Below are 14,510 nucleotides of genomic sequence, written 5' to 3'. Positions count from 1 at the left end.
TGATTAATTTACAAAATTAATATTAATTGACACTTACTTGTAATAAACCTCATATGTTTAAATATGAAAAAACAGACAATAATATTAAATAAAACCATTATACTTCAAAAAATACAATACGAGAAACATTTCCTCTTCACAAATGAGAACATACGAAGTTAAAATTGTGTTTCTTTTTTAGCAAACAATAATTTTGTTCGTTGTTGATTTGATTGGCGTGCCCAGGATTTTCGAAAGGGAGGGGTTATGTATACTTTTTCTTCGTAGTCAGCCCTCATTTTGTCATATTTTCCTACCTTTGACGTTCTTTTATTAGGAATACTTGGGGAATGGGAGGGGTTATAACACCCAACAACCCCCTTTGGGCACGCCACTGGCAGTTACTTCAAAAGCTAACAGAGTTTGGTTACTTATTTAAAAAGTAACTATTAGAAACTACTTTTATAGTTCACTCGAAAAAGGTAAACTGTACAAGTATTTCGTTCCTTAGAAGCACTGATGTACGTTAATATTCACAGCGTTTCTTTTTTTACCTTGATACACTTCATACTCTTCCCCTGACGGCAGGTCGCTGTAGTCCTCCTTGTAGAATGTGTCCTCGGTCTTCCCTTCTCGCTTCACGGTGTTCGGCTTCCCAGAGTCCTCTGGCAGCGTATAGTAATCGTACTCGTCGTAGGTGGCAGCACCTTCCAGCTTCTCCCCTCCCGGAGGGTCATCCTCTTCGTGGGAGTACAAGTACTTGGACGAATTCGAAGCCTCTTGCATCTGCGTCGCCTCGCTGGTGGATTCCTGAAAGACACAAAGCGTCAAAGAGTTAGAAACGTTCTCGTTAAAATCAGTGCTTGAAATGGAAACTGTTAGCTGGTGCGGTGATCTATCCACGCACCCCCAACACCCCTAAATACCCCCACCCGAATTTCCTCAACTCCCCCTGAAATTTTTCACAAAGGCTCAATTTATGGTCATTTTGGATCTAAAATTATACTTACACCCTCTCCCCGAGTACGAAATTACATCCCCCAGATGAAAAACTCTGGATAAACCGCTGAACTGGTGGAGAGGGGAAGGCCCGTAGCAATAATTTTATTTCAGGGGGGGCTCAACCCTTATCCGTAGCGCCATCTAAAGGCGAAAAGTAGGGGTAGAACGCTTGAAGATGAATTTTTAATTATATTACAACTTATCTCGCAAGTTGTTTAATCCCGCTAAGGAAGTAAAAATAATAACTACCATACACTATTTCAATTAGATATTTGTAGGATTTCGGAAGGGGGCTTCAGCTCACCGAACCCTCCTTCTGGCTACGTGCCTGAGGAGGGGGTTTGTTGGTAGAGCCTTGGGGATAGCTGGGTTATGTTTGGTCGAATCTTTAGGCTAGCTGGGGGAAGTCTGGTCGAGCCTTGAGACTAGCTAGGCAGATATTTAGTCGAGCCTTGGATCTAGCTGAAGGAATGTTTTGTCCAGCCTTAAGACTAGCTGGGGAATGTTTGATCGAGCATTAAGGCTAGCTGAGGGAGATTTGGTCGATCATTGGTGCCAAGTGGGGGAATATTTGGTCAAACCTTTGGGTAAACTAGAAGGATGTTTGTTGGAAACCTTGAGACTAGCAGGGGATGTTTATTAGAGCCTTGGGACGAACTGGAGGAATGTTATGCCGAGCCTTGAGGTTAGCTAGGGGTGGATGATTGGTCGAACCTTGAGGCTAGCTGAAGGGGTGCTTTGTCCAGCCTTGTAGATATCCGGGGAAGTAAGTTTAGTCGAGACTTGGGAGTTAGCTGGGAAGGGGTTCGTCGAGCCTTGTGCTTTGTGGCATTCACGCCTTGCAAACTAACATTTGAGCATTAGAGTTTGCACCACTGACTATGTTTTTGTTGAAAGATTATTTTCAGCATATATAAGATGATCCTCACAGACAAAATTGTGGAGTTTCACTGTGGATAACATGAAAAAAGATTGTTGCCTAACTATACGCTGAAGAGTGGATTTCAATAGCAAATTTCCAATGGTAAGTTTTGCCATCGCCGTAGGGTTAGGCAACACACATAACGTTATGCAAGATAGTATGTATTTCAGGATATAGGTGTCCCATTTTCATTGCCGGTACCTATACCTAATCAGAATTTTTCAGGAATTTTGAACTATTTTAAGTTTTTTTGAACCACCCTCAGGATTTTTCGAGCCTAACTTAAGATTTTTAGGATCTATTTTAGGGTTTTTAGAACCTATTTTAAGAACCTAAAAGCACACTTTTTAGAATCTAAATATCCGAGGTCTACTGATCAGATATTTGGGTTAGCTGGGAGAACGTTTGAACGAGCGTTGAGGGGAAATGTTCCTATGAGAGAGCTGGGGATACGAGAATTATGCTAATTTTGGGATCCCATCCCCCCCTTAAACTGGTTGAAAGTGCCAATAAGTTAGAGAAGACTTAAGATGGCTCCATTAGGCATTAATTTTTATAAATAAGCATGAAAGAAAGAGAGTTAGCTAAGAAGAAATATACTAAGAAGGAAGTTAAAAATCTAGAGAATGAACACAGAAAATAGAAAAGGAATACAAATATAAGAAAAATTAATTAAAAAAGCAAGCAATTCTTATTCCAGGGTGTTAGGTGCCATCTCCCTTGAATATCTCTGTGAGCTTCCATTAATTAGCACATTATTTTTTTAAAAGATTGTAGGATCAGAATTCATTGACATTTCTAAAATCGGACATTCTAATCTCAAACTAGATAATTTTGACAATACGTCTACGAGTCACAAACCCTATGTATGCCCAGATTACATCCAGAGGCTAATCAGGACTGTTCTATAAGGTACAAAATCATGGAATTTTGAGTTGCATCCCAGATTGATTTTGGGAAGAAATCATTTGTTTGTTTTTTTTACTTCAAGGGACAGTATCCAGTAGCTAAACGAAAAGAAAGTTGCAACACGCATGACGCAAGCTGTGAAGTAACCAATTATGTTACCAATGAGTAACAGCATAAGCCTGGAGAAAGGTGAAAGTAGGTATTGAGGGAGAAAGCAGACAGCTTGGTTTTGGTAGCAATCTGCTTTGCAAGTGTCTGCAAATCCAAGAAATATTATAAGTTGAAGAAGGAAGAACATCTTCATGAATTTGGTTGTTCAAGCAACATTCAGCAAATAATTCTTGTCTAAAAAGTGACAGCGAATTGCAAGTGAGGTTGGGATTTTAGATAAGTGTGGTAAATATTTCTGAAAAACAAAAAACCAGAGAAAGTTTGTAGCAGACGTGCGTTGTCTGTTAAGTTTTTCTGTGGTACAAGTCGTGTATTCTTCTAGCTGTGCGAACAAAGTTTTAAGAGAAGATAAATTTCTGTACTGCTTGCGATGAAAACTGCAACTATATGTTTTTTAAAAATGTTTTATTTCTTTCAACGTAACGTAAGATAATCGTGCCGTGGTTTACACAATGAACGTATTATCATGTGCAGATATCGTTTGATATTCTAATTGTGTGCTACTCGATGATGACCTAGTGGTAACGTCATCGCCTTGTTCGCGGCCGGGGGTTCGATTTATTATTTACAATTGATTGATTTGGTTACTTCAAGTCGCATTTCTACCACTTTTGACTAATCTCGACAATGAAGATGAGTGATGATGATGCAACTATACTTTACACTGAATATATGGTGCATACGTGAAGGTTGAGCAGACTTTTATACAATTTTAAAATTAAATTTCAAGTCCTCAGCGCTCCACTGGGTTTCTATAATGTTATATAACTTACATTGCAAGAATTAAAATAGCACAATTTAGCTTCTTAAAGTATTATTCTACTTTAAATAATTCGATACAAACTCATTTGCAACTTTTTGGCACAAGACATTTTAAATCAACTTCATATAACAATAAAAATCGAATCGAAAACAACCTTTAAAATATTGACATTGATACAGCGTTCTTAATCTTAATCGCTCCCTGTTAATTTCCATAAACATGTGGTAAATACTGGTTATTCGTGAATGTTGAAGACAGTAACAACGATATGATGAAATTGATGAAGGGGCATTCACAAGGAACATCCATGTACACTCCGGGATTTATATTATATACAAAATTAAATTGTATTTTCTTAATTTACATCGCTTGTCTGCCTCTTGAGATTAGTTGCGATGATGAGCTCATAACAGGATCCGAACACGGAACCTGTTTGTAGCATGCGTATTCACCGTCAATGGAATCTTTCGATTGCTGCTCGTTAGAAAGTTTTGCCTTTTCGTTCCTTGTTTTATCGTAATATTAAAGTTCTCGCGAAAAACTATAGATTCTGGAAATCGATCTACCTCGATAAACATTGCCTTCAGACAATCATAGATGAGTTTCTCCATTGTAACTATTTTATGTGCCACCCGCTTTCTTCGATTCCATCGCCCTGATTGTATCTAAAGCAGTTATACTTTCCATCGAGAGATCCTCCGGATTCGACCCGATCTCCTTCTGTTTGCCTTTGTCCTTCTCCAAACGTGACCAGGGTGTCGGAGGAAGCATGAACCTTCCTCGTAACCATCTCTGAGAAAGCGGAAGCCTTGAGAGGTGTTTGTAATTGGCACCTCCGGAGTCTTCATTGTTCTGTTTGGTGACTACACCCTCATAGAAAATCACCATTTCTTTTTGTATCCTTTAATAATAAGGCCTGGTTAACGTATAGAGAATATGAATGATACAGTTTAGTGACCCGTTGGGAGCAGCAGTTGGCCATTCCCGTGGTGTAGTGGTTACTGTATCGTGTCACGACGCCAGATATCCTATTGACGATTCTGAGTTGAGTATATTGGTCGAACATTTCACCACATACTTAATTCCCATTCGATTGATTGATTGATTGATTGATTTGGTGTTTTAAGTCCACTTTATGCACATTAAGGCTCATCGGGACTGTACCTACAGTTTAAAGTGCGATCCGAACCACTATGTGCCTCCTCCGGATATCGAACCTGGGTCCTCTTGATTACAAAGCGACGACGCTACCACTGCACCATCGGGGAAGCCCCTAAATTCCCATTCAAAAGGACCAAATCTGTACATTTCCACATTTCAGCTTAAGAAACAACTCAAAACATGAAAGCGCACCTGACACCCACGGAAGCCTATTGCCGAGCTTTCGCCTGGACATTCCCCATCCCTTTCCTATTCCCAACACGTGTTTGCAGTATCAACAGCCAGTAGGCTGTTACTGTTAACCCCCCAACTAGCTGGAATACCAGAAACGAACGCGTCTTTAGTAAGATGGTCGTCATTGTTAGAGAAACAGTCTAAAATGATAACATTGCGTTTTTATTGAGTAATCATGTCTTCTTCCAACATATAATTTCGCTTTGAACTTTCGCGAAATGATATATTTTAACACTTGATTACAGGAGTGTTTCATGAGAATATATCCACACAATATTACAAATTAGCAAGGGGAATGTTAATTCCAGTTAGTAATTATCGGAAACTTTCCAGTAACTATATTTATTGAACTTGCTGTTTTTATTGGCAGTGAAGATTGCAACAAAGCTTTTCCAACGATCAAAAAATATTTTATAAACATCAAAGCGTTGCTTAAAGAAATCAGTATAAATGCTTTCGCCATCTATCTTTAGAAATTTGTAATTCATACAGAGTATACGGAAATACAGTCCAAGGTTTCAAGGTATTAATATTTCTGTTTATAAATAGCTCATTGATGCCCTATACACATTAGTGTAGATTGGAAGAGTTGATGAATATGTGTATGTGTGTGTGTGATATCCCCACCATTCGTCTAAGAACTGCTATGTAAACTTAAGATTAGAGAACAAGATATGAACCACACAAATATAATCTCATCTTTCCCTATTCATAAAATATCAAGGTACGCCACTGCCTCACGATAGCGGATTTACATTTGGTGAGCCTTTTTTGTGCAATTCTGGAAAAAAAATAATTAAAAGAACAAGAAGAAATGGTGTTCAAACCGGCAAACTCCACTATTTCATTTTAGTGTAGGGCATATTATGCCGTCAGGTACAGTCACCGACATTAAACTGGAACATCTACACATCCTGAAATACACGCTTCCCTGCAAGGCGTTATGTGTGTTGCATAACTCTACGGCGATAAATGGATTTTAATAGCAAATTGCAACTTCTACCGCCGCCGTGGAGTAAGGCAACCCACATAACGCCTTCAGGGGAGCGTGTATTTCAGGATGTGTAGATGTCTCATTTTTACTGGCAAGGACTGTACAGTACGTACAGTACCAGTCGCATACGTTCGTAGGCTGTCAAGCATGTCTTTTGTTTTGGTGCCTCCCCGATGGCGTAATGGTAACATCGTCGTATTGAAATGAAAAGGTTCCGGTTTAGATACCTGGTGGAGGCTCATATTTCCTGCTTTAAACTGAAGGACAATTCCCGATTAGCTATCTGTGCATAAATTGAACATAAAACTATTTTTTTAAAGGAAAGGGTACAGATATGTTGTAATGGTGTGATAGAATGCAGGGTTGTTAAGGTCCAGGAAAACATAAATTCTAATGTGTTCTCTTGGGTTCCGCAACAGGATCGGAACCTTTTTACTTGCACAATTTAAATTCGGTCCAAGTTGGACCGTATTCAAATGGATCTGGAAGAAAGGTTCCTGGACCGAATTGAAATTGACCCGGAAAAGAAGTTCCTGGGTCGAATTGAAATACTTTACGGATAAAAAGGTACTTTACGGTCAAGAACCCATGCTTGCTGATTTACTCTCCTGGACCGGAATAGAATTTATTTAAAATTCGTGGACCTTTTTGAACCCTGATAGAATGTAATAACATTGGACGTATAAAGTGCAACAGGGTGCGAAGTAGTGAGGGGGAGGCTATGAATTCCTATCATAACATCCCTTCATATTGGTTCTATTTATGTAGGAAATATGACCTTTTCAAGATTAGTGCCTTTATATATCAAAGAAAGGCAACACGTCAGATGAACCTGCCGAGAAAGTTTTTGACCTAAGTAGAGCATCACGACGGAAACATCGATAATTTCCGAAGTGATTTTTGCAAGAAATGCCAGGGAAACTAAGAAAAAAAGGACTGGAGGCATTATTCTGGGTGGAAGGACAGGATGGACGTGTCCGACGAGACATGCAATTACGATGTCCAAGGTCTGGGGCATGGCTTCGAGGAGGATCGCCCTGGAGCGAAGGGGAACATCACGTGACAGAAAGGTCATGCAAATTGCATGGCTGAAGCGTCTGAACTGGGGTAAAACTTTCACGTGGTTCAGATTTCGATTCTAATTGATTTTTGTTGTACGGAAAGACCGTAAAGCAAGCTGGTTTATTGTTTTTTTCAGTGTGGAGTGTTACGATTATTTTTTACCCAGTGGAGTCTCTAGAGACTTTCGTACGGGTGGGCTCTAGGGAGGGGAGTATTTTCAGATGGGATCTCTTTCTGCTCCCTTTATCTCCCCCCCCCTCTCTCTCTTTCTGTCTATGTCTCCATTTCCTGATTTCACTTTCTCTGGGTCTCCCCAATGGTGCTTGCATTGTACTCAGGAGGTCCGGGGCTCGATACCTGGTGGAGGCACATAGTGGTTCGGATCCCACTTTAAACTGTAGGCCCAATCCCGATTAGCCTTTCTGTGCATGAAGTGGACTTATCAACTCTTTCGTTCTTTTTCCTCCATTTTTCATTTTCTCTTTTCGGTCTTTATTTCTTTCCTTCTTCCTTCTTTTTTCTGTTGCATTTTCTCACCTTCTGCCTTTTGTTTTTCTTTCCTTCTTTCTTGCTATTTCTTTCGATCCTTCGCACTTCCTTTTGTCTGTCTTTCGTTTCATTTTTATATATTTCCTTTGTGATTTTCTTTCTCTTTCTTTCTCGTCATTTGTTTCTTTCTTTCTACTTTTCTCTCCTGCGTTGTACTTCCTTATCACCTCTTTTTATTTCCATTGTTTCTTCTTTACTTCTTTGGATTTTTCTTGTTTTTTGCTATTTCGCTTTCTTTATTCTGTTTTTCTTTTTTTCTCGCTCTAGCAACAAAAGACGAAACTGGTGGCTTTTAGTATGTACCCGTGGCACAAATATAAACATTATCCACATTCTTACAGTCTATTTTATGCTCAGATAGCCTAATTGACCCTACATTTTAAAGAGGAAAGTTCCTCACCGAGCATAAAACCCGAAACCCTTTTATTGCAAAGCAACGTTACACTCGCGCACAAAAGGCAGGTTAGCTTGTACAAAAGAGGAACAATATCATTTATAATATTCTAGGTAGCTTAATTGAATGGGGTGAGCGAGAGAAAGTCAATAATTACAAACCATATAAATGTTTCTCTTCCCAGAATTAGAGTAAAAAATTAGTTTCAAAGTTTGAAATGTTCATAACAGAAGAAACTGGATATCACTGACATGATAAAATGAATGATTGTATGAAATCTATAACTGAACTCAATTTGACTCGTATCTGCTTTTGTGGTCTCGGTGGCAGTTCGAATCCCGGACTTGGCATGCGTGCTCTTTGTAAGTGTCCCTTCATAAATTTGGTCATATCATTACTCATACTCATCATTGCGATTAGTGAAAGTGGCAGAAAAGCAACGTTCCATATTAAAAATCAAATTGAACGAAGCATTCACTGAGAGAGAATTAAACAAATGACTCTACACTTTAGTTCGCGAGTTGGCCGTGGTCTTTCTCTTCTCGGCACAGCTGTATCACATCATCACGATGCATGAATAGCAGGGAGTAAAAGATGGCGTGTTGGCATGTTCTTTCAAACTGTGCATAACAGTGTGCAATGGAACAGCCCTCTGCGTTTTCTCTACTCCACACAGCATTAGACTTCGAGAGCTAGAAAATGATATTCATTACTCATCAGCATCAGTTAATACCATAACAATTCGTTAAATTTAGCCACTTAAACCTTTCGACGAGCATGTGAAACTAATTTGTCATCATGGCGGCAAAATCAGGCTGCTCTTACAAGATTGATTGATTGAATTAGGTTATTTACGTCGCTTTTCTGTCACTTTTGGCTAATCTCTACGATGAAGAGTGATGATACAATGAAACTGATAAAGAAACATAATACGTATAATGAGTTAATGTTATAAAGCAATTTAATAAAAAATAATACGGTGCTGTTTAAAGTGGTGAAATGAGGTTCTGTGTCTGCATATAATATACAAATGTGAAATCATTACTTTTACATAAAATATCCTACTGTGTGTGTACATGCAATCCCAACATGTATATTCTATAATTCAACAATTCGATATTTTTACTGCGTTAACTGTTAACTATGACAGTTTAATGTGTCTACATTGATTAAATCTGCATACACACTACGTTTGTCCAAAGATGTCTCTACCAATCAAATACTACATCTTGTTCTCACATTGACATTCAATTTTATTAGCAAGACTGAACTAAGACCAATAAATAGATACAATTACAGTTCACCAATAAATGAAGATAATTATAGCTCAGAATATATTTACAAAAGTTATTTTCTCGTTTACTTCAATAGTCCTGTGTAACTAAGTTCGGCGTGATTCATTGATAGGGGAGCAAGAAAATTAATTTTAGAATGGTGAGCATTAATCATGGGTTATTTGGTACGTATTATCGATTCCCTCATTTTCCCCCAATGTAGATGTAGGAGTTTACAAATTCCAAGAGATTTGAGATATACTACACAAGATTAACTTCTAGATTCCTCTAAATTTTAAACCAACGGCGGAAATAACTTGCAGCAGTATGTATCTTGATATCAGAGAATAGTAAAATGTTAATCACATGTGAGAGAGTGAGAGAAAATATATTATGAATGTTTTCAATTCTCTCCTAGTAGCCTAGGGGTTATCTTCTTGGAAGGCTCCCAAAATCAACCTCAATTCCACCTACTGCACTCTTGCTTTCTTGCAGGGTAACGAAGCTCGGGAGTCTGAACCCACAGTCAGTAGGACTATAATTCTTTGTGTGGCTGTTTTTGTCCATTGGTATGCTAAGTGTCCTTTCACAGCCTCACCTTTTAGCATAGGTATATGCATTTTAGTCCTCAGATATTTTAGTCTTGATAAAGCGTGTCCCCATATAATGAGGTTTACTTAAGAAGGGGCTTGTCCTTGTATAATCGTGAGGGATGCTAATAGCCTTAGTGCAGAGTCGTCCAGCATTTTATTTTAAGAATTCTGAGTGGACTATGTGTATCAATTGAACTCAGGTCTAAGCACATACCCGTGCAATATGCATCCCTGTATGTTGAACGACAATCACTTTCACTGTGACATTAGAGAATTTCGAACAGTTTGAGAGTGACTATCAGTTGTTGTTGTTGTTGTTATGTTCCACTTATAACACCCGGGGCCTCCTCGATGACGCAGTAGTAACGTCGTCGCCTTGTATTCAAGGGGTCCCGGGTTCGATACCCGGTGGAGGCACATAGTGGTTCGGATCCTACTTTAAACTGTAGGTCCAGTCCCGATTAGCTTACCTGTGCATAAAATGGACTTAAAACACACACACACACACACACACTTACCCTCTGACAATGTTCCAACTGAACTACCTTACCCTCTAATTGTTCAATCACTATTCGAGGAACGACTACGTATAATAGTGAACCCAAATGAAATCAGCAGAAAACATAGAACAAGTCACAAACTAACTGGTAAAACCCGTCCCATAACTGTCAAATTTAAAAATTATCGTACGAGTGGTAATGTATTCAATATCAAGATAAAGCTCAAAGGGCTTAAGATTACTATTAGGGAGGATCTGTGTAACTCACGGCTGCATCTTCTGCGATCTGCAACAGAGAGTGAGAGACTGGATATAAGAATGTGTTTAGCCAGGATTGGAAAATTATGGTAGTTAAGGATGGAGTAAAATGTTTTATTACATCGAGAAATGAACTATAGATAAATTTTGCTTGGTTGTCAGTAGTAAATAAATTAATGTAAATGATGGCAACTTGATAGACGAAGCCTTGGTGTTATGTTGTGTTCGCTATATTATTTCGCAAACTCTGTTTGGTGTACATGCTTGTGGATCTTAGCACATATCCTACAATTAAAGGGCCGATAGTGGCCACGGAGGTTTTTAAGGAACGTATTTTTACGTATGTTGCTTGTTGGGCGTTTTGTTTCAATTCTTGAAGGTCTCATTATGTAAAACATAAAGAATGAACAAGGTGATGGACAATTTGTTCAGTAATCTGATACATTGCACTCTACGGCCACACACACACACTGAATGGACGCAGTAAAAGTGCAGCTGCACTGCTCCAGATCGAGTTGCATCTGTCAAAAGGTTAACGAGATTTAATTTCCAAGTCGCTTCTCTCCTTCAATCTTGTGGCCGTGAGCGTGATCAGACATTGATCAGAAGATGAGCAGCGTTACAGAAATCAGATCAGTACGTGGGAAAGACGAACATAATCCGTGACCAGCAGATTCGTGACGTACTCGGTCAGTTTTACTATCGAAGATAATGAGATTCGTCCTTCAGAATTGCAATGGAAAGAGGTCAATTTTCTCTCTCTTTCCACGACAACCTATCATGAAACTTTCCATCCATGGCGCATCTCCGCTCAGCCATAAATGTTTTATATTTTCTTGTCGAAATGTTTTTCACGTCTCGAAAGAATTATGACCAGGTTGTACAACAAGGACATCTGACCATGGTTCTCCTAACTAGATGCTGCGTTCCTTCATTGTCGCGGGAAAATATAGGATATTTTATGACATTTATTTTGTCATAAATTAACAGTACGTTTTCGTTAATATTTTGCAGCAAGTCGGAGTGCAAATAAACCTAGAAGTAGTGTCAGCCCTAGGACTTAAATCCAGGGCTCCTCTCCATGTATACTGATAAGCAGTGGTTATTTTTAATCAATTATATAATTTTGTTTTAAATTTTTTATCACTTCTTTGTCAGTTTAACATGTTTCTATTTCAACTTCCAACATTCACAGGACAGGAGTAATCATAGCGATTTTGCATTTTTGTTGAAGTGTCGGCCTTCTAGTTTTCATATCCGTGGTCTCCCCCCCCCCTTCCCCGTCTTGGTTTGCTTTGTTTTGACATTTTCCCCTTTCGCACTACTGTCGTGCTAATAGGGCATTTAACATTGTATTTCATTGTGGAAGTTATATTAGGATTAGTCTAAGTACCTAGACCTGGTCATTTCTATTCTATTAGATTCATATTGTATTTCTTCTGCTCTTGTCCTAAGTGGTTTACTCAATTTATTTGTTGTATATTGAACCTGGTAGTGCGACGGTCACCCATTCGATTACTGTCCAGCGAAGACGTTGCGTGACTTGTGGTCCATTAAGCATGTCGGAGTATGTATTGTATCGTCTTATGCGACTTTGTGTATTCGTTATTTTTGAGTTAATCTAGTCTGGTCATTTTATAAATCACATTTTCATGCAGCGTTTTATGTTTTCTTAATTGTGACAAGATGAAATCAGTTTGCAACCCTGCGGTTGCTATGGTGAAGTTTGTTGTAAGTTCGCACAAGAACAACTCAGATAGTCTATTGGGGATTGACCTGCAGTTTTAACTGGGATGCTGCCCGCTGCCTTAACTGAGAAAAGAATCTGGTATCTCTTTATTATAACGCGAAATCGTTACCACTACGTCACGAGGTACTGTCAGCGGGAAATCACTTCACCCCGTACGATTACTCTATGCCTTTAAACTAAGCTTCTGATGTTTATGAACAATCTGAGATAACCAGTTGGCAAGCTCACAAGTCATGTGTCTTTTCGTATCTACATTTATTTCGTTCTTACATTGAACAAAGAATAGGTTGCAATCTTGGATTACGCGTTGACGTGCTTTCAACTGTGTTTGTTCCTTCGTACATTTCATCACTTCACCATTCACCGTCGCTATTAACTCTGCTAGGTAGAAAAGTACCTTGAAATAACCTAACTTATCGTATCATGGACACCTACCTATACCCTATGAGGAGTTCAATAACTGAGTTACGATCTTTCTCCGAGGACTCGACATTATTTCAGTTGTATATATGTTTCAGAACATTTGTCATGTAATGCAGTTTTTCTAGCGATAGAAGTTACCTTTCCTCTTTAATACATGGCATAACCATAAAATTAAAATATAATTTAAATCAGGAAATAAATGTCGATAACTGGAAGGAAATTCTAAACTATAATCACGTTAAGTATAAGGTAATATAAAGCTATTGTCTACTAGAGCCATCTATAGGATGTTTTAGATTCTAAACAACATATTATCACATCTAATAATGTCATTAATTTATTAGGACATATATATGTGTCCCCGGTGGCGTTATAGTCACGTCGTCGCCTTGAAATCATGAAGTCCCGGGTTCGATTCCCTGTGGAGGCACATAGTGGATCGGATACCACTGTAGGTCCAGTCTTGATTAGCCTATCTGTGTATAAATTGGGCTTAAAACAAAAACTTAAATAACGTGACATTACTACCAGCTGTCTATATTAGGGCCGTTCCATGAGATTTATTTTTCAGGGATCGATCTCATGAACCGATCAGGCCTCCCCGATGGCGCAGTGGTAGCGTCGTCGCCTTGTAATCAAGGGATCCCGACACATAGTGGTTCTGATCCCACTTTAAACTGTAGGTCCAGTCCCGATTAGCCTTACTGTGCATAAAGTGGACTTAAAACATCAAATCAATCAATCAATCAATGGCCCGATCGAAAATTACGAATTGATCCTATGACAGTTTCTCAACAATCGAAAGGTTTCGATTAATTCGATTGTTGACTCGATCATGCAAATAGGACTGGCCACTAGAGAACAGTTTTAAGGGTGGTGTTCGTATTTTATGTATCTATTATTACTAAAGTACAGGTTCGTCTGTTTAGTTGTGAAACCAAGGCGATCGTAGGGTATCTGATTTCTACGTGGGACACCCGGGTTCGATTCCCAAAATTGGGTGACCTAAAGTTGAAATTTCCAGGCCTCGTTTCTGCATAAAGTGGCTCTGCGGTTCACACAGCCTCAAATAGAGAGTAACCGGGGACAATTCTGATGATAAAGGCGGCCGCGGCGTGGTGCTGATCACGTCACCGTTTAAAAAATGGTCCAAAACAAGAATATGTGAGACCCCTACCTCCAAATGCCTTACGCATGTTCAGTTTCCATCTTCATTAGTTCCCGTTACTGATATCTAGTGATCGTATTTTGGTTGTTGACTGCAATTATCAAACGAAGGTGCCAATCGGCAGTGTACTTAGGGGAATTAAACTGGTACTTTGAAGGTCTTTCACTTTCCCAAATTTCATATTTATAGATGGAGCCGTTTCAGAACTATTGCAACGTTAAAAGCATATCGATTGTTGACGCTCGATCGACAGAATGAATCATTCGAGATAATATTTGTCGTAGTAAACAAGTATTAACCAGCACTCAAAATTCACTAAACTCTGTAGCTTAAACAATTTCCGAAATATCAACATGTCACACGAGATTGTTTCCTGTCACGGTCAGACGATGTGTTGGAAGTAAT

General features: G+C 38.9%; 1 protein-coding gene across 2 annotated transcripts in view; it reads right to left on the bottom strand.

Annotated features, from left to right (window-relative positions):
- The window catches only part of thw (chitin-binding domain protein thawb), a 253,499-nt gene that overhangs the window by 14,213 nt on the left and 224,776 nt on the right, over nucleotides 1-14,510 (bottom strand). For both annotated transcript variants that reach the window (XM_083123802.1, XM_083123801.1), the window contains one exon: nucleotides 534-789. In XM_083123802.1, coding sequence (XP_082979928.1) covers nucleotides 534-789 — 256 coding nt within the window. The remainder of the gene's footprint in view (nucleotides 1-533; nucleotides 790-14,510) is intronic.

Source organism: Lepisma saccharinum, chromosome 6 (genome assembly GCF_977018435.1).
Source record: "Lepisma saccharinum chromosome 6, izLepSacc3.1, whole genome shotgun sequence".
Taxonomy (NCBI): domain Eukaryota; kingdom Metazoa; phylum Arthropoda; class Insecta; order Zygentoma; family Lepismatidae; genus Lepisma; species Lepisma saccharinum.
Note: the sequence above shows the minus strand (reverse complement) of the source record. Positions and strands in the feature narration are given on the sequence as shown.